Source organism: Hemitrygon akajei, chromosome 29 (assembly GCF_048418815.1).
Source record: "Hemitrygon akajei chromosome 29, sHemAka1.3, whole genome shotgun sequence".
Taxonomy (NCBI): Eukaryota; Metazoa; Chordata; class Chondrichthyes; order Myliobatiformes; family Dasyatidae; genus Hemitrygon; species Hemitrygon akajei.
Genome location: NC_133152.1, coordinates 20,762,470 through 20,785,949, shown reverse-complemented (window position 1 = coordinate 20,785,949; position 23,480 = coordinate 20,762,470). Strand labels below are relative to the sequence as shown.

The 23,480-nt window shown below is 44.6% G+C and overlaps 1 protein-coding gene across 4 annotated transcripts in view; it reads right to left on the bottom strand.

The window, feature by feature from the left end:
• Positions 1–23,480, bottom strand: part of LOC140718273 (kazrin-like) — a 713,538-nt gene that overhangs the window by 39,615 nt on the left and 650,443 nt on the right. For all 4 annotated transcript variants that reach the window (XM_073031791.1, XM_073031792.1, XM_073031793.1 and 1 more), the window contains 4 exons: positions 17,168–17,286; positions 15,523–15,754; positions 7,088–7,189; positions 2,972–3,138 (listed from right to left, as the gene is read on the bottom strand). In XM_073031791.1, coding sequence (XP_072887892.1) covers positions 2,972–3,138; positions 7,088–7,189; positions 15,523–15,754; positions 17,168–17,286 — 620 coding nt within the window. The remainder of the gene's footprint in view (positions 1–2,971; positions 3,139–7,087; positions 7,190–15,522; positions 15,755–17,167; positions 17,287–23,480) is intronic.

Genomic DNA, 23,480 nt, shown 5'->3' with positions numbered 1-23,480 from the left:
CACAGCTTAGAGGGAACAGTGAATACACTCCAGTTAATAAACCACTGACTTCTACCTATTTTGTGTTCCCAGCACTCCTCTGAGGTGTCTTGGAATTGGAGACTAATCTGATGTGTGGAACAGTGGGTAGGAAATGTCATGGGGAATTAAAATGAAGTGTATTTTTTACTGTTTCCTTTAAGCATTTTCTTCTCCTGGTTGCAAAAGTATGGGCAATGGAAGAGGGGGAATATGTGACTGAATGTTATCCAATCGAGTGACAGAGGGTCTGCTTCCTTTCGAGCTGGTGTGCAGTATTTCATAATAGGAATGCTCTTGGAATAACATGGGGTCATGGACAGGTAGGAGTGATGGGGATGGGTTATGTGGGTGGGAGGGGTGGGGTAGTGGGTGAGGCTCTTCGGAGTTGGGAGATTGGGGAGTGAGAATTCGAGTGGTGGGAGCCGGAGAAGGTGGTTATAATGGTAAAGGGGCAGAAGCCATGCATTTTGACCTTGTAAAGTTTGTGACTGTATTCTCATTATGAAGCTGGAGGGTTGGGGAATGCAAGAGATGGATTATTGGGGGTAGAACTCTGCGCTAGGGGCAGTGGGTTATTGGCATGATGTATCACATTATGGCGTAGGGGTGTGGAAGTTTGGGCATGCGGTGGAGCTATAAGGGGTAGGGGTTGGATTATGTGGTGAGGGAGGAGGGATGGTAGGTTATCACAGTGGGAAGGTTTGGTGAGGTAAGTTATTGGTGGGCTTAGTGAGAATCTACTGGATATACATCATAATAGAGTTAGCCGAGGAAATAATAGACCACTGTGTCTTAACTTCAGTGGTTGGTAAGTTGATGGAGAAGATCCTGAGAGGCAGGATTTATGGACATTTGGAGAGGTATAATATGTTTAGGAATAGTCAGCATGGGTTTGTCAAAGGCAGGTCATGCCTTATGAGCCTAACTAAATTTTTTGAGGATGTGACTAAACACATTGATGAAGGTAGAGCAGTAGATGTTGTTTATATGTATTTCAGCAAGGCATTTGATAAGGTACCCCATGCAAGGCTTTTTGAGAAAGTAAGGAGGCATGGGATCCAAAGGGAAATTGCTTTGTGGATCCCGAACTGGCTTGCCCACAGAAGGCAAAGAGTGGTTGTAGATGGGTCATATTCTGTATGGTCAGTGACCAGTGGTGCGCCTTAGGGGACCCCTGCTCTTCGTGATTTTCATAAATGACCTGGATGAGGAAGTGGAGGGATGGGTTAGTAAATTTGCTGATGACACAGATGTTGGGGGTGTTGTGGATAGTGTGGAGGACTGTCAGAGGTTACAGCTGGACATCGATAGTTTGCAAAACTGGGCTGAGAAGTGGCAGATGGAGTTCAGCCCAGATAAGTGTGAAGTGGTTCATTTTGGTAGGTCAAATATGATGGCAGAACGTAGTATTAATGGTTAGACTCTTGGCAGTGTGGAGGATCAGAGGGATCTTGGGGTCTGAGTCCATAGGACACTCAAAGGAGCTGCACAGGTTGACTCTGTGGTTAAGAAGACATACGGTGCATTGGCCTTCATCAATTGTGGGATTGAGTTTAGGAGCCGAGAGGTAATGTTGCAGCTATATAGGACCCTGGTCAGACCCCACTTGGAGTACTGTGCTCAGTTCTGGTCACCTCACTACAGGAAGGATGTGGAAATGATAGAAAGGGTGCAGAGGAGATTTACAAGGATGTTGTCTGGATTGGGGAGCATGCCTTATGAGAATAGGTTGAGTGAACTTGGCCTTTTCTCCTTGGAGTGACGGAGGATGAGAGGTGACCCGATAGAGGTGTATAAGATGATGAGAGGCATTGATTGTGTTGATAATCAGAGGCTTTTTCCCAGGGCTGAAATGGCTAGCACAAGAGGGCACAGTTTTAAGGTGTTTGGAAGTAGGTACAGAGGAGATGTCATGGGTAAGTTTTTTACTCAGAGAGTGGTGAGTCCGTGGAATGGGCTGCCAGTGACGGTGGTGGAAGTGGATATGATAGGGTCTTTTAAGAGACTCCCAGATAGGTACATGGAGCTCAGAAAAATAGAGGGCTATGGGTAACCCAAGGTAATTTCTAAGGTAAGGACATATTCGGCACAGCTTTGTGGGTTGAAGGGCCTTTACTGTCCTGTAGGTTTCCTATGTTTCTATAATCATATTCCCTTGAGATCTTATCCTCCCCAATGATGAATACCCTCCCTCTTTGGTATCAAGCATTGGCAAGCCACAGGTTAAGTACAGGGAAAAGATTCCTCTATTTTGACAAGAAGATATTTTTCAACCCTAACTTCATGAGGCAGTTTTTTTCCTGCATAGGTGTGATTCTTTCCAAATCCCTCATCTGTCCACCGCTGAGCTCCCCGAATAGGCTGCCAACTTGTACCAACTGAAAGACTGGTTGTCCAGGCTCTCAGACATAGGGCTGCCAGTAGGGGAGATGTTCACCGGAATACTCTGGGATGCACATAAATCCAACGACAGGACTCTAGGTACCTGTGTTAACTTCTCCCTCATTTATCATATGAACTGTAATGAGGCTTCTGGGAAAACCAGGCAGATGGTCTAAATTTGGAAAATGTGGTGATTTTTAATTCTTTTTGTGAGTTAGTAGATTGAAGGCAAGTAAGGAGAGCGGGATTAGAACTAATACGGCATTATATCTGTAAAAACATTCTCATACAGTGAAACCTGAGGGAAAGGTATAACTGATAGTTGATGAGTAGATTATGGAAAATAATCGTAACAAAAGGCAGGTGTATTGGTGGTAGACAACTGAAAGGGAAAAAAAATCATCAGATTAGTGATCCAGTGCTTGTATTGTTATGGAATATTCCATCTGCTGGTTCTGTAGAACTGCATTCCAGACTTCACTACCACAGTAAGGCTGAATAATATTTGATTTACTCCTACTGTTACCCCAACGGACTCCTTTGGCACCTCAACAGTACTGAGGCCTACCTGGCAGGATTGACAATTAAGTTCAGCTCTTCAAAGAGATGTCGCCTGATAATGTGCTTGTTGCTGGGGATTCCTAGCGCCGTTGCCATGGCTTCTGAGTTAAAGGTGGGTTCAAGGACGAGCACTGCACCATGGACACCACTGTTGAGAAGGTTGTCTGCATATTCCTGAGGAGTAGAGACAGTAAAGTCTTGTTGAAGAAGTCTGAATGGTCTCCAGTGGCAATTAAGAGCAAAGTACATTTAAAGGGAAAGTCAAACATGAAGACAGTTTAAGTTTAAATGGACAACAGTTGTGATATTGGCTTATCTTATCTTGGTGCCCATTACTGTCCAGTTTTTTTGAGAAATCAATACATTCACGAAGATTGGAGACACAAGAGACGGCAGATGCTGGAATCTGTCCTGATGCAGGAATTCAACCTGAAATTTTCCTCCCACCCCACGAATGCTGCTCAGCCTGCTGAGTTCTTCCAACACAAACAGGAGAAATCCTGCAGATGCTGGAAATCCATGGCAAAACACACAAAATGCTGGAGGAACTCAGCAGATCAGGTGGCATCTACGGAAATGAACAAACGGTTGATATTATGAACTGGGACCCTTCATCTGGACTGGACAAAAAAGAGGAGAAGTCAGAGCGAGAAGATGTGGGCAAGAAAGTCCTCTCCTCCCCCTCACCTTCTACAATGATCTACAACAGCATCACTGGAAGCAAGTGGTATCAGAGCTCATTCTGAGCCCAGGGGAGGTTCACTGTCACCTGAGTGGAGTTGAGTTAGCATCCAGTGATATGAACTTCTGTCAGCATCAGACATCCCTCATCACCAACCCATCTCATTACACAGTAGACGTACACAGGTAATTTTGACTTCAGAGAGAGAGCCAGCAAATAGTACCCTTCAGCTGCAAGAGTGAAGGAAGAAGTTTGGAGTGTCAGCCCCCAATACTGCGGACCACTCTGACAACGCAAATGGGGGTGGGCCAGAGGCAATGGTAAAACACTGCCTGGTTTCAGCTCTACCTCTCCTGCTCATACAGCTTCTGCTGTGGGTCTGGGAGATGGGAAGTGGTAGGGTCTGGATTCTTTGCACCTGTTAGTTCAGTGACAGGTGTGATTTCACCGAATTATCGGATTAGAAACATGTCAGTGACAATGTTGTTTGCAGTAACTACCACTGGTGCAAATTAAACTTGCAAGAGTATCATAACCCGGCACAGCAGCCGGAACGTTGTTCCCCCTGCGATTCTAATCAATAAATCCATCCGTTGGTGAATGCAACAAGAAGCAAAATTAACGTTCCGTAACTGGCACTGAACTGCCTGTATCAGTTGATCTTTAAAATTTGTAGGCTGACTTCTCATGTTCCTGATTTCACTGTCACCTAACCTCAACAGAATTATGTAATTTCAAAGGAAATGCACAAATGGGAGACATTAACATGAACTGTCAAAAAACCCAGGGCTGGTCTGTCATCACCCTGTGGCAGAAAGGGCAAATTTGCACCGACTATGCACATATTTTATCCACTGGATCTCCTCTCCCCTCTCATTTCTTCTGCCATTCACCTCTCCCTCAATGGTATCCATGGTTACCATCCACTCTTAGCAGATTCCAGCACTTGTAGCCTCTGTGTTCCTGGTGCTTGACCCAGTGAGTTCCTCCAGCAGATTGCTTGTTGGACAAAATAAGATGTTCAAAGCCGAAGGGGAAGAAATCTGCCTTTCATTCTGAGGAAGGATTGGACCCAAGATCTGAAGAATGACTTGCAACAATGTCAGACAGTTAGTTAAATAAAGCTTCCAAGGCACCTCTCAGGCATGTAATTTAATCAAGTCTAACTGCAGCCATATTTGGGAAGGATAGATGTGGTGAAGAAGATGGGTGGGTTAAATGGGTTTAGAAACGAGGTGAATCACATCGTGCACCATTCATTCAGTTCTAAATGACTATTCCTAGTGGAGCATACTTGGTTGTGTGTGCAAGAGAAAGTGTAAGTGCTGGTATATGTTGATACCATATACATTCCCCATCAACTCCAACACTTTGTGTTGGGGACAGGGGAGGTAGGGGCTGAGACAGGATCTGCAGAATGTTTAGCCTATTGTTGATTGTGGAAATTTCCAAGGTGCCGATTAATCGTCATATCTATTTACAAAGTTGCAATGATGCCTGATTGTGAAGTACCTTGGAGTGTGCCAAGGATAAAATGGGCCACTGCATAAATGCAAGCCATCTCTGTATCTGCCATAGGCTGAGGGCAGTACAGGGTGTGGAATGGGCTGTTCGATCCCACTGGTAGCAGAGAAGGAGCAGCAGAGTCTATTCTAGCTGAAACATTTAGAAATACAGCAGCCTGAAGGCACACACTCAGCGATTCAGAAACAGCTTCTTCCCCTCTGCCATCCGATTCCTAAATGGACATTGAACCTGTGAACACTACCTCACTTTTTAATATATTTTATTTCAGTTTTTGCACAATTTTAAATCTATTCAATATACATATACTGAAATTTATTTATTTTCCCTCTATGTTATGTACTGCATTGAACTGCTGCTGCTAAGTTAACAAATTTCACACCACATGCTGGTGATAATAAACCAGATGATTCTGATTCTACATCCATCCAAAGTTATCAGCCTGACTCCTTGATGTGGGCACAAGCTGAAGACAAGAAATACGTGTCTCATCTCTGATTCCGGCAGAGCCATGTGATGATGCCTGTCCTCAAGCACTTTTGCTAAATGATCTGCAATGTCTTTGCTGGGTGAGTGGGAGCTCTGATTGACCAGACAGAGACAAAAATGGAAACAAGGTCAAATTCATGTTAATTGACCCCTTTGTAGAGCTGTATGAGAATCCCTTGTCTTCTTTTATCCAGCTTCACTCCTAAATCCACCTGGAAATGATAACAAATCTTGCTGCAAGGTGGAGGAGGATGGAATAGGCACCTACTCCATTTTGGTTTCACAAGTTTTGTGACGTTGAGAACCAATGGGCTGGTAGTGAGATGTAAATCACCCTTTAACCATCATCTTGACCGTAAGATACTACAGCAGAATTAGGCCATTTGGCCCATTGAGTCTTCTCTGCCATTTCAGCATGGCTGACCCATTTCCTTCTCGGCCCCAATCTCTTGCCTTCCCCCCCGGTATCACTTCATGCCCGGACTAATCAAGAATCTATCAACCTCTGCTTTAAATATACCCAATGACTCGGCTGCCACAGCGATCTGTGGCAATGAATTCCACAGATTCACCACCCTCTGGCTACAGAAATTCCTCCTCATCTCCATTCTAAAAGGACGCCCCTCTGTCGTGAGGCTGTGTCCTCTGGTCCTAGACTCTCCCACACCTTCTCCACATCCACGCTATCAAGGCCCTTCAACATTCAATAGGTTTCAATGAGGTCACCCCTCATCCTCTTGAATTCCAGTGAGTAGAGGCCCAGAGCTATCAAATGCTCTTCATATGACAATCCTTTCAATCCCGGAATCATTTTCGTGAGCCTCTTTTGAAGCCTCTGCAGTATCAGTGCACCCTTCCTTAGATGTGGCATGCAAAATTGCTCACAATGCTCCAAGTGAGGAGCGTTCCCCTCCTTGTGACAGAGCCGCAAACACAGCTAACACAAAACAACAGAAAGAGGATGCCATGTGCTCCTGTTGCAAGAGTGTCCTCTAACAGAGGATGCTGTAGACCGGCTCTGTCCAGGCCCCCGGAACACGTGCTCAGGGATGCACTGAAACTCAGAGCAGCCAACATTAAGCTTCTACGGGGGGTAAAATAACACAGTATAGGCTCTTTCTGCCCCCCTGCACATGCAGGGACTGGGTTGGATGAGAAACAATCAAAATGTATCACCTCGGGGAGCCACGTAACTGGCAATGGTGCAATGTTTGCTTGTGTTTTTTTCTCTCTCTTTTTGAAGTTTACACTACTGAATGTATAGACCACAAATGTAAGGTTTTTTTTTTGCACTTTCTTCTTTTGTATATATATTTTATTCATGATTAAAATCTCTTTTTGAAATTAAAAAAGATCCTGTTTCTAACATGGGTCCCTACTCTTTCTAGCTCTGTCCCCTGGGGAGGTGGAATGAGTCAGATCACCTACCTTGAGGTCAATCTCTCGCACCCATTTTATGACTCGTTGGTTGGTCCAGACCAAAGGGTCGACGTTATGATTTTCACACCAGGCCCTTCTTTCATGTAGAATCTGTAAGAGAGCAGGTCACCATCAGCCTTCAGCTGAATACTAGTCATTCCCACAGCCCTAGTACATGCCATCACAATGATACAATCTAATAGGAACGATGAAGGTGATCAAAAATATCAGTACGGCATAATCCTCTTTTCTTCGAATAGGGGAGCATAACCTCAGTACTTCACACAAAGGGCATCAGAAATTAAAACTCTCTCTTCAAGAAGCTGAGGCTGGAGTTCATTGTAGGCCTATGGATGACCAATTGACATTAGACTTGAATACAAGAGGTTTGTAACCAAGGCAAGAATCAACCATAATTGGACCGACTGATGGGACAGGCTTGAGGCTGAATGGCCTATTCATGCTCCAATCCATTTCATTTAACCTGAAGAAGCACAGATCCATCAGGTTCAGAGGGTGGGGATTACCAAAGGAACAAAGACTATGGTGAAGCAGAATGCTAATTTGCTTTATCCTCAATTAGGATTCCAGGATGATCTCACGGCACTTGATACTGCTGAATTTGGGCACAAGTATTATTGTGTCTGGACTCTCGAGTCATTCTCCAGTCAACAGGGTAAATAAAGACTAACGAGGAACTGTCCTCATTCCTATATCTACAACAATTTTCAATTTTAATATCAACACCTCCAACTACTAACTCCACCACTACTTTATTATTTCCTGCCAGTCACCTTATGCACAGCCTAGCATCATGTTATGGATGTACAATCAATCTATGTATATCAGCTATTTTATGCATTTACTGTATATCTGATGTGTGTTTTTACATTAAACAATCTTCAATCTTGAATCATAAATAATGCAAGGAACCAGCAGAAAGTCATCTATGGTATGGAGAAAACTGTGATGTTTGGAGAAGTATGCTGCTGCAAACTACAGAGTCTCTGAACAATTATAGGGCCTTAGAAAGTTGTCCTTTTATTTGTAATTATTATAATTCCAGTTTCTTTATTCAGAGGTAGAAACCTTTGATTTTTTTCCATGACTCAGGTCAAATCTACACATTCCTCTGTTCAGAGTGAACCCCATACTTGTTATTACTGTTATTACATTTCCCACATGTTCATTCATTTAATTACTCTGTCAACAATGGACATTCACTTTTGATAAGCATCTCTTTATCTCCATCTACACCTTGCAGCTCCATTTCCTCTCCTAGTACACAACTAATCTCCATCTCTCCAGATCATCTCTCTCTCACATGTGACAGGTTGAGAACCAGAGGTCACAGGTATAAAAAGGAAAGAAGAGGATTAAGAGTGACAGGAGGGAAAGCTTCTTATACCCGGAGGGTAATTCTGGAATTCGCCGTCCACAGATGTGGTGAAGGCAGGTTCCACCATATCCTTCAAGAAGGAACTGGATAAATTAGTGAGGATAAATTTGCAAGGTAACTGAGAAATTTCTTGGTGTTCACCTGGCGGAGCATCTCACCTGGTCCCTCAACACCAGCTCCATAGCAAAGAAAGCCCAGCAGCATCTCTACTTTCTGCGAAGACTGAGGAAAGTCCATCTCCCACCCCCCACCTCATCACATTCTACAGAGGTTGTGTTGAGAGCATCCTGAGCAGCTGGATCACTGCCTGGTTCAGAAATTGCACCATCTCGGATCGCAAGACCCTGCAGCGGATAGTGAGGTCAGCTGAGAAGATCATCGGGGTCTCTCTTCCCGCCATCATGGACATTTACACTACACGCTGCATCCGCAAAGGAAACAGCATTATGAAGGACCCCATGCACCCCTCATACAAACTCTTCTCCGTCCTGCCGTCTGGGAAAAAGCACCGAAGCATTCGGGGTCTCACGACCAGACTATATAACAGTTTCTTCCCCCAAGCTATCAGACTCCTCAATACCCAGAGCCTGGACTGACACCTTACTGCCCTATTGTCCTGTTTATTATTTACTGTAATGCCTGCACTGTTTTGTGCGCTTTATGCAGTCCTGGGTAGGTCTGTAGTCTAGTGTAGTTTTCTGTGTTGTTTTTTATGTAGTTCAGTCTAGTTTTTGTACTGTGTCATGTAACACCATGGTCCTGAGAAAACGTCGTCTCATTTTTACTATGTACTGTACCAGCAGTTATGATCGAAATGACAATAAAAGCGACTTGACTTGAACTAGTGAGGTTTGCTGGTGGAAAGTTTTCTGTATTTAATATTTGAGTAAAATTGTAAATATATTGTTTGATTATGCTTTCATTCTTGTTTACATAATTCATTACAGGTTATATGACAAAGTACGTGAATGACATAAGTCATTATGTCACCACATCATATGTGCATGCCTCTCTAAAGTAAAAGTGAAGTATACACATTATCCTCAGGTTTCTGTATTTTTCATCCAATTAGTTTTAAGTTTTGGAGTTACAAAACGTAACAGTGGTGATGAGGTAGCTTTAAAACTAACCCAAGATGCCTACTTACCTGTCGCAGTGCATCAAGGTGTTCGAGTTAATAAAAAAGGCAGAAAACATACAAAATTCATGGGTGCATGAACAGTAAGTACTGGGCAATAATAATCATAAAAATAAAAGCAGAAGTGGCTGCTACATCAAAAAGATAGACATGTCTGGTTCCACAAAAGATAACTGGTTGATATATACTGAATGAACTGAGAAGTATTTTGAAGGAAATTAAATAGCCGGTGGGAAACGAGTGCCAGTTTTGCTGAGTCTAATAGGTGGAAAAGTTTACAGTTTGCTTAGAAGTTTAACTGCTCCAACCAAACTAGTTGAAATGAGTTTTGCTGTCTGGCGAAAATAATGCAGGAACATTTAGAACCAAAATCATTGTTGATTGCAGAATGCTTCAGGTTTCATAAATAGAATCAAAAGGAAAGGGAGTCAATGTATGTGGCTGAATTGAAGAAATTGTCTTGAGTGCTTTCATTTCAGTGATGGGGTTGATGATGCATTGAGAGATTGGTTGGTTTGTGGAATCAGCAAGAAATCTTTCAACATTGGCTAACTAAAGCATAACTCACATTTCAAAGAGCAGTTGAAATCGCTGTAATGGAAACAGCAGCCAAAGGCACAATTGAGTAGCAGTCAGGAATGAAAGTGAGTGAGAACAAAATTGCATCGTCTACACATAAACCTGCTTGGCCAAACAAATTGTTTTACCATTGTGTTGTGGTTCACACACACCAGACCAATGCAGATTTAAAAGCGAAACTTGCAAAAAATACAACAAAGTAGAACATGTACAAAGAGCATGTCAGGCAGACAAAAATAAATGGACTGCACAGGGAAGAGGAAAAAGATAAAAAGTCAAGTTGCAGCTTCAGAAAGAGAACTAATCTGCATGCTGCTGATGAAAAGTCTGATAATGTTGAGAGTGACACAGGACTGGGTAGCCTTGAGATTTACAATGTGAAAACTAACAATAGACAAGCAATATGGTTTGAACACTGGCTCGGCTGCTTTGGTCATTCCCCGAAATGAGTCTGAACAGCATTTCAAAGATGCTGAACTGAAGCCTGCAGATATCCAACTAAGAGATAATACTGGCGAAAAGAAATGCAACTAACCAACCACAGTGGGCTTGCACGTGGTAAAAACAGCAGGGGCAGCATTGTGGGCACATGATTGGTTGAGCCAACTACAACTTGAATGGAGACCCATCCACCAGTTGCAAGCCACATCTCCTGGAAAAGAGTCAACTGAAAGCGAATTGAGAAAGACACCGGATGCCACAGCAGTGTTCAAGGATGGCAGTGGAAAACCCAGGCACATCAAAGGCAAATGAAACTGCGACACCCAAAGCCCCTTCTGTTCCTTACACCATCCGTGATAAAGTAGGCAGTGAGCTAGATTGGATGGAAAATGAAGGAATTCTATCCAAGTTTGAGTGGGCAATGGCAGTGGTCCCAGTTGCCAAGACAGGATGGGTCTGTCAGGATCTGTGGTGATTTTAAGGTCACCATCAACCCAGTACTGAAAGTAGATCAATACCCTCTGCCCAGGATAGCGGACATCTTTGCAAACCTTTCTGGAGGGAAACACATCCGCAAAATGGGTGTAGCTGGGCCTACTTTCAGATGGAAATGGAAGAAGAGTCCAAAGTGTTTCTCACCGTAAACACTCGCAAAGTGCTTTATTGTTATGATAGGTTTATTTTAGGAGTACCAACTGCAACAGCACTCTGGCAATAAGCTGTGGACCAGGTGCTGCAAGCCTGCCCAAGCGCTCAGTGTTACCTGGATGACATCTGGTGTTACTGGTAAGAATGACAAAGATCATCTCCAAAATCTCAAGGCAGCGTTGATAAGATTTGAAGATTATGGGCCCAGAGCAAAACACAACAAGTGTGAGTTCTTCAAACCAAGCATCACTTACTGTGGCCACACCATTTGAAGCACAAGCATTATGCAAGTGTGCTGAGAAAATTCAAGCAGTGGTGGATGAGGTCCTTTTTGGATTTGTCAATTACTATAACAAGTTCCTGCCAAACCTGGCTGCTGTGCTCCACTCTTTGAACTCAGTACTATAGATCGGATGTAATGGTAATGGACCAAACAGTATGAAGTGGCTTTCCAGAAGACAGAGGAAATGGTGACGTCAGACACTGTACTCACATATTACATTTGTCCAGTGAAGCTTGCCTGTGATACCTCAGCTTATGGTATAGGTGCAGTCACGTCACGTGTTGAGTGATGCAAGTAATCGCTCCATAGCGTTTGCCTCACATTCCCATACTGCTTCAGAGAAAAAGTACGCACAGATTGACTGCGAGGCCTTGAGTCTGGTCTGGGCTCTAAAACGTTTTGTATCTTGGAGAGAGTAACCCTCATTCCTGATCGTCAACCACTGGTGACCTGTTTCAATCCACAGAAGGGTGTTCTAACAGCAGCAGCACGAATGCTGAGATGGGCTCTGTTTCTTGGAGGACACAAATTCAGAAGGACAAATAATCGTGGAAATACCGATGGATTGTCCTGTTTACCCTTGGCAAAGGAAATGCCTGAATATTTTACAAAAAAGGACGCTCCTCTTGACACGTTCCCCCAATCAAGTCTCTCCCTATTATGGCAGAGAATATCCAAAGGGAAACCAGACCATCTCAGGTCCGCATGGCAACCTAAAATGGCTGGAATGTGCAGTGGAAGTTCCTGTTCCCCAATTTTTACCAGCAAGGGGATGATCCTTGATGGAGGTTGCCATTCATGGGAATTGAGAGCTGTTTACCGTCCAAGTTGAGATCTAAAGTGTTGGGGGAGCGACATGCCAGCCATTTAGGCATGGTCAAAATGAAAGCTTTGTCTGGCGGCCTGAGATAGACCAGCAGATCGAGCAGCTTGCCCTGCACTGCTAGGGATACAAACATGTCCATCAGAAAGGGTCCAGAGGTGTCAGAACCACTTCCTGCAGTCCCAGAATCAGCTTCTATAACCACCACAGGGGGTGCCTCAGAACCGGAGATTGTTTTCAGAGCCACCTGTGCACTTCAAACATATTCTCTCTTTTTTTTTCTCACTCCCTCTCCCTCTTTCCCTCCTTCCTCTGTCGCTCCTGCTCTTCGTCAAAGGAAACTGCACACAATCGGAATTTTCAGGAAATCCCGAATACAAAAAAGTATCTTCAAAATATAGTCACTGTGGCAAAGCAGGAAACTAATGGACAGTGGGTTCCCACAAACAGCAATTGTGAAATGACAAATATCTATTCCAGTCGTGTTCACTATGGGATAAATATGTGTCGGTTCACCTGGCAGAACTCCCTTGTGCTGCAATTCTGTATACCTCCACCCTGAAAGGGAAGCTGGGGTTGTAGAACAGAGTGATCTAGGAATAATGGTGCATAGTTCCCTGAAGGTGGAATCTCATGTGGATAGGGTGGTGAAGAACGCTTTTGGTATGCTGGCCTTTATAAATCAGAGCATTGAGTATAGGAGTTGGGATGTAATGCTAAAATTGTACAAGGCATTGGTGAGGCCAAATTTGGAATATTGTGTACAGTTCTGGTCACCAAATTATAGGAAAGATGTCAACAAATTAGAGAGAGTACAGAGGAGATTTACTAGTATGTTACCTGGGTTTCAGCACCTAAGTTACAGAGAAAGGTTGAACAAGTTCGGTCTTAATTCTTTGGAGCGTAGAAGGTTGAGGGGGGAGTTGATAGAGGTATTTAAAATTATGAGGGGGATAGGTAGAGTTGACGTGGATAGGCTTTTTCCATTGAGAGTAGGGGAGATTCAAACGAGAGGACATGAGTTGAGAGTTAAGGGGCAAAAGTTTAGGGGTAACACGAGGGGGAACTTCTTTACTCAGAGAATGGTAGCTGTGTGGAACGAGCTTCCAGTAGAAGTGGTAGAGGCAGGTTCGATTTTGTCATTAAAAAAAAAATTGGATAGGTATATGGACAGGAAAGGAATGGAGGGTTATGGGCTGAGTGCAGGTCGGTGGGACTAGGTGAGAATAAGCGTACGGCACAGACTAGAAGGGCCGAGATGGCCTGTTTCCGTGCTGTAATTGTTATATAGTTTATATGGTTATATGGTTTTGGTAAGCATCTCATCTAAAATATTTTGATTATGTTCCTGAGATCTTGGAGCGAGGATTTGACCCACAACTGTCTGGCCAAAGACTGAAGCTGCAGTCACAGAGTTACAGCTGCCACCATTTACACAGTTTGTCTAAATCCCAGCTCGTTCTCTGCAGTTACAATGTGGCCATCTCATTGTCCCTCTCTAGGATCTGTGATCACTCACCCCCTATCTGCGAGGGCAAACATTACTTCTCCCAATTGAAGCCGGATCCTTCCTAAAAGATTCAGGGCTGCCAGTTCAGTAAAACCTACATCAAACAGTGCAAGAAAATTCTACAGCCTCCTCGTCAATTTAAAATTCAATTAAATCGCTAAATCCCCACAAACTGTTATGACAGTGTCTCACCTACTTAATCGCACCGTGTGCTTACACATTTCGAATGTGCCACTTGTCCCAGAGTGAGCTGTGTGTGCCAGCAATCAGAGAATTACAATGTTCAGAGCGGGCTGAGGGGGTCACACGGCAGGGACTCAGTTAAACTGCATGGGGGGATTATCCCATCGTGATTGATGGACAGAAGGATTTACATTGTCCGGGCTTTCAGGTATAAAATGACTGTATCCTTTGCATTCAGTGAATAAGACACAGGAATCAGAGATGGGTGCACACCAGGACAGTGGCAGGGACACAGCTAAACGCCTGTCAGGCCCAGTTCCCTCTGCTAGAAAGTGTAGAGAAATTGAGGTGCAGTGAAGAGGGGACTAATATAGACTGTGATTAAACCTTCCCAACTCGACCGATTGTAAATGTACCGGATCGTCTGGGTGAGCTAAGACCATAAGGCATAGGAGCAGATTTAGGCTATTCAGCTCATCGAGTCTGCTCCAACATTCCGTAATGGCCAATTTATTATCCCTCTCAACCCCATGTTCCAATCTACTCCCTGTAATCTTGACACCCATATTAATTAAGAATGTCTTAAACTCCACTTTAAATAAACCCAATGACTCCGCAGCCATCTGTGGCAATTAATTCCACACATTCACCACCCTCTGGCTAAAGAAATTCCTCCTCATCTCTGTTCTAAAGGGACATCCTTCTACTATAGGCCGTGGCACCATTGGAAACATCCTGTCCACATCCAATCTACCTCGGCCTTTCAATGAAATCCTCCCTCATTCTTCTAAACTCCAGTGAGTTCTGACCCAGAGTCACCAAACCTGAGATAATCCTCTTGAACCTCCTCAACGCCAGCACATTCTTTCTTAGATAACGGGCCCAAAACTGCTCCCAATACTCTAATTGCCAATGCCTTATAAAGCCTCAGCATTACACCATCGCTTCTATATTCTAGTCCTCTTGAAATGAATGCTAACATTGCATTTGCCTTCCTCACCACCGACTCAATCTGTGAGTTAACTTTCAGGGAATCCTGCACAAGGACTCCCTTTTCACCTCTGATTTCTGAACCATTTAGAAAATAGTCTACACCTTTATTCCCTTCTACCAAAGTTCATGGCCATAAACTTCCTGACACTGCCACTTCTTTGCCCATTCTTCTAATCTGCCTGTCTTGCAGACTTCCTACTTCCTCAACACTAGCTGCCCCTCCACCTATCTTGTGTGTGCCAGTGGGGGTGGGGGGGATGGCGTGTGTGCACACACTGCTGAAGTGTTGTTGGATGTGTGAATATATTTTGTGTATATGGGTATATAATTGCTTTGTCGGTGTGCGTGAATGTGTTGTGCATTTCTGTGTATGTGAATGTGTATACAATGTGCTTGTCTGTGAACGCATGAAGATATTCAATGGTTTTTGGCAGTTCCCATTCTCACCTCTCTGTCAAAGTCCCACTGTCGAAACAGCTCAATGCCAAGCAGGATACTAATCTGATGAAATTTCTTCGACACATTCAGGTATTTTTCCAGATCCCGTTTTGTCAGTGAGTTCAGCATTCGGCCGTCGATAAGGTGGTTATGGAAAGCCTGTGAGTACTGCAGGAGGCCCACATCGTTCAACCATGCCTTGGCAACCCAGTGATGGTCCAGCTCTGAGGCCCTGGACAACCTGCAGAGAGAATAACAGCTCAGACAGCTCTGCCGCAATTACTGCCGATGGTGAATTAGTCTCACTGACACACACTGAGAGTTAGGATGCTTTCAAAGGGTAAAGAGCTCTGAGATTTTTATCAACTCTTCCAATCGGCTGCCTCCCTCAGGGGTTATGGGTAAAGTCTCATCAGAGATTTGTCTGACTCACATTGTACTGCACGGCAGTGCGGACAGTGATGTCAATTGATCCCTAGGTTTGTGTATAGGTCCTTCATTTACTTCTGGGAGTGAGAGCTCATAGAATTTGGTGCCACAAATACCCTGGAGCAGTCACTGTGATGATGGGAGGTGAGGGCAGTGATAGTCGTAGGTCGGAGGACCAAGGGGGCCATCTCTTTTCTGAACTAAAATTATGAAGGGTATACGTTAGGTCACAGATTAGCCTTAACTGCTTTGAATGGTAGGGTAAAATATCTAAGACTGACTCAGGCTGTTTACCAAAGGAAAGAAAGAACTGTGTTTAATACGTGCCTTTCGGGACATCCTACAGTGCTGTACTTGGAGTATGTAGGAAACACAACAGCCAATTTGCACTCAGCAAGCTCCCCCCCAATCACTGCTGTGGTAATGGCCACATAATCTGTTATTTTTTTGTCAGTGTACCGTCTGTGCGGTCATCATCGCTCAGCACGTCACCTGCAAGTGCAACAAGAAGCCTGTCTGAACCTACCTCTTCTGAGATGTGTGCTCACACTGAAGGCAGGGCTTTTGTAGATCCTCACGAGCCAAAGCACAGACGGGACTCTCAGTTTATGTACGGCTGGGGCCTGCCAGTTGTGTTTCTACAGCAAAGTTTTCTTCATTCAGCCACAGAGGGGGATGATCTGGAGTGTTCAATCCTTTTCCTCCCACTGATGGGGGTTGACAAGTTGAGTCCTTCCAGCAGATTGTTTGTTGCTCCAGACTTCTACAACAGGCACCTGGTCCTCAAGCTCCATACCCCTGTGTCTATTGCTCTCCATCTAACCTTCTAGGGCAACTGCACTTGGGCCCAATACCATAGGTTAACCGAGGAAGGCTCATCTCCAATATCACCAGTCAGTCAGCTCAGTCATCAGGTCCCAAATGTCACATTTACCCATAAACCAGTTCCTTGTACTTTATCTAAGAGGACAGGATGCAGAATTAATGTGTTTTGAGGACTAGAAGTTCTCACAATATTGAAAAAAGGGAGAACAAGTGCCAACAACTTGCCAACCAAAGGAGAGTTGGCACATGAGGTGAAGGTGTCTCACTGAGGGCACTGACTAGCACGTCCTACTTCCACTCTGATCCCAGATCAAGGCCTGTGCTAGAATTCTGGGGTCGGGTGGCTCTGGGGCGCCCCTGGTTGGCCAAGGTTCACCAGTATCTCAGGGATGCTGCTCACCCCTTTCCATACTCTGCCTCGCGGTAGTCCTCAATCGCCAGCCGCAGCTTTCGCCGGTGCATCGAGCTGTTCACCCCCAGGCCCACCTCCAAGTCTTCGTCATTCAGGCTCAACAGGACCTGTGACAGAAAGGAGCAAGCTTTAGGAAAAAAAAGTGAACAGAACTGCGTTTTGATTTGGGCTCAGACTGTGGTCATGGTGCGGAACCTAGACTGGGTCAAGCACAGTGGTCTGGAATGGAATCTGGATCAGACAAAGGGCAATGGTCTAGACTGGCGTATGGATCAGATCAGGTACAGACGTTAGGAATGGGCTCTGGTTTGGATTAAGGACAGTGGATTGGAATAGGCTGGACCAGATCATGGAAAGTGGGTTGGAGCAGAGATATTGGTCTGGAGCGCTGGAGTCTGGGCCACGCCCCTGTCATTGATCTGGATCAGCTATGAACTGCATTATGGAGTGGGGTCTGGACTGACATTTGGACAGATCCATGGGTAGGTAGTGGCTGGAGAAGAGCTGGAACATGAAGTGCAGTGAACAACAGAGCCCAAGTTTGGCCAATTAGAAGGAACTTGGGCTTCCTATTGGATAGAACCAACAGTCCAAAAATGTGTTGTTAGAATGGAGTGAAGAGGACACTTGGTTAATTAATTAATCCCAAGAACTCAGTTGGATTAGGGAATCAGTTATCTAAATGAAAGAGCTGGAACAGTGGAATTTACCACATTGCACTTAGTGTGGTACTGTGCATTCTCAACCAACCATTTCAATTCCCCATCGTGTCTCTGGGTGAGGCCTTAACCTGCCAGTGGTGAAAGTCGAAGAATATTGAGTCTTTATTCAAAAGAGCCACAATGATAAAGAATGTTACAAAAGTGAATGCAGGGTTTGGCCTACACAGGTAGGCAGCATTTAGGGAATAAACAGTCAATGTCTCGGGGCAAGACCTATCATCAGGACTGGAAAGTAAGGAGGCAGAGGGTAGGGGAAGAGCACAAACTCATTTGAACTGCCTTCTTCACCGCAGTCACAGGCAGCTGGAGTTCCCAGCACCCTCCAGCAGATGGCTCTACCGCTCTGGATTCTGAGTGTTCCTCTGTCCGTGATGACACTGATGTACTTTGATTGGACAGCAGTCGAGAACTCGCCAAGAGTGGACCCATCTTGCTCATGTGCCCACCACTGGGGACAGAAATTCCTCTTCATCCCACTCTTTTCCAGTGAAGGCCACACAAATGAAATCAGTTCTGCTCCATTAGTCCAGCCAGCCAGTATCTCCCAGTGGCCAGCTGTTTTGAATCCACCTTGCACGCCCACACTGACACATCTGTCCACGGGCTCCTCCACTGCCAGGTCACGTCCAAATGACAGTTAGCAGGAAAACATCTTGTATTCCGCCTGGGCTGCATCCAGCTTGCATTAACCGCTGCCCCTTTGTCCCTTTCCCACTATTTTTCTTTATTCACTCTCCTCCTAATCCAACTGACTCACATCACCCAATGTCTTTCCCCTCCCCCCACCTTCTCCATCTGACCATCACCCAGTCACTTTGTCCTCCCCCATCAGATTCCATCATCTTCAGTCCATTTTCACTTCCCGGCCTCTGATATCATTCCCACTCTCTTATGCCTATCACTCCCTCACTTGGATCCACCGATCATATGCCTGCTCTTGTTCCGGCCCTCCCTCCAGCTTTTTATATTGACTTTCTCCCCTTTTTCTTTCTATGTAAGGATCTGAACCCAAAATATCAACTGTCCATTTTCTTCCACAGATGCTGCCTGACCCTCTGAGATCTTCCAGTTCATTTTATGTTGCTCCCAATTCCAGCACCTTCAGTCTCTTGTGTCTACATACTGGAAGGGCCTTGAGCACTAGGGATAAAGACCAAGTGATGGAAAGTGGAATTAGACTGAAGAGCTCTCTTACGACAAGTAATGGGTCTGTGCTCTCATGTATTGTGCAGAACAGTAGTTTGGATTCTTCTTCATCTACCCAGATTCCGAGTACCTCACTCCAGCTGACAATGGAAATCACAATAATACAAAGTGAGGAGATAGGTTAGTGTCTGAAGTCGAGGGGTCCTGGGTGAAGGGATCCTGGTGGGTGGGGAGGGCTGCTAAGCAGATGGGTTGGGTGAGCAAGTAGTTGTAGTTGGGTTGCACTTTAGTAATCGTGGTGGCGGGTTCTCCATTGAAACACTGGAGGATTAAGCAGTAAGTTCAAAGTAAATTCACTATCCAAATACGCTTACGTCACCTTGAGATTCATTTCCTTGCAGGCATTTACAGAACAATTACATAAACAATGACTGACAAGCAACCATGGACAAGTCAAAATAACACTGAGATTATGAGTTATAAAGAGCCCCTGGAAGTGAGTATGTGGGTCATGGAATCAGTTCAGAGTACTGGTGAGAGCCACACTGATTCAGGAGCCTTTGACGATGGTCGCTGCTTTCTTGTGTAAGCGTTTCATGTAAATTTACTCAGGGGTGCAGAGGGTTTTGTCTGGGATGGACTGGGCTGTGTCCACCACTTTCTGTCGTCTTTTCTGTTCCTGGGCACTGGTGTTTCCATACCAGGTATGATACAACTGGTTAGGATACTCTTCACTGGGCATTTGTGGATGTTAAAGTAAACTTCTGAGAATTCAGAGGTAATGTTGTTTCAAAGGTTCATTTTATTATCGAAGTATGTATGCAGAATACAACTCTGCAATTCGTCTTCTCCAGATAGCCACAGGAACACCAGAAAAAGAAACAAAACTCACAAACCTCAACCCCCCCCCAACCCCTCCCTCACACAAAATCTAGCAGATTGCTCACCTGGAAGGCAGCTAAAACATCAAATCCCTAAACTCAAAACCCTCCCATGCAAAAATGAACAGTGACAATTCAAACTGCCAACCCCTCTCTTGCACACGAAAACCTAACAGGCTACTCACATGGAAAACCACCAACAAGAACATCAGACCGACAATCTTCAACCTCTCCCTCCAGCAAAAGAGTAACACATCGCCCACCCGCCAGTCACCAACAACAGAAAGCTGAAGGAGGCTAATACAAGACTACAGTCCACACCGATAATCACACGTGTTTCGGAATTTCAAGAGCAGCCTCAGTCAGCATTGAGGAGAGCGACAGCTCGAATCAGTCCTTCTGTGTGGAGTGACTTCCAGCATAACGTGGCCTCTTGACCTCTGGCCTGATGTGGCCTCCCGTGAAGAGTGACCACTGACCTGACCTCCCGTGGAGAGGGATCACTGACCTGACCTCCCGTGAAGAGGGATCACTGACCTGACCTCCCGTGAAGAGGGACCACTGACCTGGCCTCCTCCACATTCGCCTCAATGTTTCAATCTTCCTCGAAGCTTCAGTTGGTGAGAAATGGAGTCAACCATGGCCCTGCGCCCCATCTCTGATCTTCTGCTCAAAACAACTCGTGCTTGCAGTCCTCTCCTGGAATTTTCTTGGCGACAGCAAAGCGCTAGATCACTCGATTGAACTCCAAACTGTAAATCACAGGGCTCCAACAGTTTCCGAACCACAATGAAGATAAAAAGAATAAGTGGAAGGCGGAGAAAAACTGAAATAATTGACTCTCTGGAAAATGTTGACAGAGGAATCATTGTTCACTGGTGCCATCTTGACCGGAAACTTGGGAAGTCAACAGTTTCTTCTTTGTGATGACACTTCAAGTTCAACGTTCAAAGTGCAATTTATTTTCAGAGTACATACATGTCACCACATACAACATTGAAATTATTTCTCCTGTGGGCATACTTAGTAAATCTATAGAACAGTAACTATAAACAGGATCAATGAACAACAAATTGTGCAAATACAGATATAAACAAATAGCAATAAATAACGAACATGAAATAACAAAATAAAGAGACCTTAAAGTGAGACCATCGGTTGTGGGAACACGGAAATAGAATGAGTGTAGTTATCCCCTTTTGTTCAAGAGCCTGATGGCTAAGGGGTAGTAACTGTTCTTGAACCTGGTGGTGTGAGTCCTGAGGCACCTGTACCTTCTGCCTGATGGCAGCAGTGAGAAAAGAGCATGGCCTGGGTGGTGAGGATCTTTGACGATGGATGCTGCTTTTCTATGTCAATGTCTCATGTAGATGTGCTAGGTGGTTGGGAGGGTTTTACCTGTGATGTACTGGGCCGAATCCATTACCTTTTGTAGGACTCTCTGCTCAAAGGTATTGGTGTTCCCAAACCAGGCAATAATGCAGCCAGTCAGCACACTTTCTACCACACATCTATTGAAATTTGCCAACATTTTTGATGACATGCCAAACTTCTACAGACTCCTGAGGAAGTAGAGGTGCTGGTGTGCTTTCTTTGCAATTATATTTATATGATGGGTCAAGGACAGGTCCTCTGAGATGGTAACAGCCAGGAATTTAAAGTTGCTGACCCTCTCCACCTCTGATCCTCTGATGAGTAGTGGCTCATGGACCTCTGGTTTCCCAAAGTCCACAATCAGTTCCTTGGTTGTATTGACATTGAGTGAGAGGTTGTTGCTAATACACCACTCAGCTAAATTTTCTATCTGATTCATCACCACCTTTGATGTGGCCCACAACAGTGGTGTCATCAGCAAACTGGTATCTGGTGATGGAGCTGTGCTTAGCCGCACAGTCATAAGTGTAAAGCAAGTAGAGCAGGGGGCTAAGCACACATCCCCATGGTGGTCCTGTGCTGATGGAGATTGTGGAGGAGATGTTCTGCCAAACCCGACTGACAAGGGAGTTGTGCAAGTTATGTGTTGATTTCAGGATAAATCCATTGATATGTTAATGCCAAAGAATTTAAAGCTTCTGAACCTCTCCATCTCTGATCTCCTAATGACGACTGGCTCACGGGCTTCCAGCTTCTTCCTCTTATAGTCGACAATCAGCTCTTAGGTTTTGCTGATGCTGAGTGAGGGTTTGTTGTTGTGGAACCACTCAACCAGATTTTCAATCTCCCTCCTCCGATATTCATCATCACCTTTGATTTGGCCAACAATAGTGGTGTTGCCAGCAAACTTAAGTGCAGTACTGGAGCTGTACTTAGCCAAATGTAATTTGAGTAAGTCAGCCTTGTGATGCACCTGTGTTGATGGTGAGCGTAAAAGAGATGTTGTTGCCAATCTTCACTAACTGGGATTTGCAAGTGAGGAAATTGAAGATCCAGTTGCACAGGGAGGTATTGAGGTCAACAAATTTCATGATATATGCCAGTGATATTAAACCTAATTCTGATTCTGCCTCTGATCTCTAGGTTTTGGAGCTTAATGATGAGTTTTGAGGGGATGTTAGTACTGAATGCTGACCTGTAGTCAATGGATAGCATCCTGACGTAAGCATTTTCATTGATCAGGTGACCGAGAGCTGAGTGATGAGCCAATGAAATGGCATCTACTGTTGACCTGCTGTAACAGTGGGCAAATTGGAAATGGTCCAGGTCACTCCTCAGGGAGGAATTGATATGCTTCACGAGGAACCTCTTGAAGCACTTCGATTTGAGTACTACTGGATGATAGTCATTGAGGCAAGTTACCAAAGATGGTAAAAGACACGAAGTTTAACAGAATTATGTGGGGTAAGTTTTGTTTTACACAGAGAGCGATAGGTAGTCCAGGTTCATCAATGCATTTGACTCTAAGCTAATCACTGAGAATGGCTATGAAGATATCAATTCAGGGGCAAAAGGGATTTACAATAAATGCTGGCCTTGGCAGTGACACTGGATTCAAATAAAATCTGTACCAATTATCTCAATTGTAGGACAGATATTTAACCGGGGTTAGAGTTAGCTCCTTCTTCCTTCTCCAAGTCTAATGCCGTTATCATTCACCAAACTACATCTGTTTCACCTGTCTGTGGAGGCCTCGAATCTTCCCGGAACCTGGGGCAAAAGAATCGTATTTCCCGATCTCGGCACAACCAGCCGGGGAAACATCAATATAAGTGACGAACTGGATTCTACCCGTGCGCACAGTTCAGACTGACCTCCCAAGCCCCGCACCCTGAAACGTATCAACACAACTCCGGCCCTTGCGCTTACACTGACTGCAGGCTGGCTGTTAACTAATGAACAAATCCTCAGCTGCAGCAGGGCTCCATGTCGTAGCCCTGGCGGTTTTCCAACCATTCGGCATAGTCTCTCCTCACCATGAGATAAAACTTTACCTTCTGCTCTTAAGGCCTTCAGAAGTGAAAAGCCTCTTATTATTACCTTGTAAACGTACTTTGAGACTAATCTGTATAAACGGTGGCTTAAAGAATTCCAACATTAATTTTCATACATAATGAA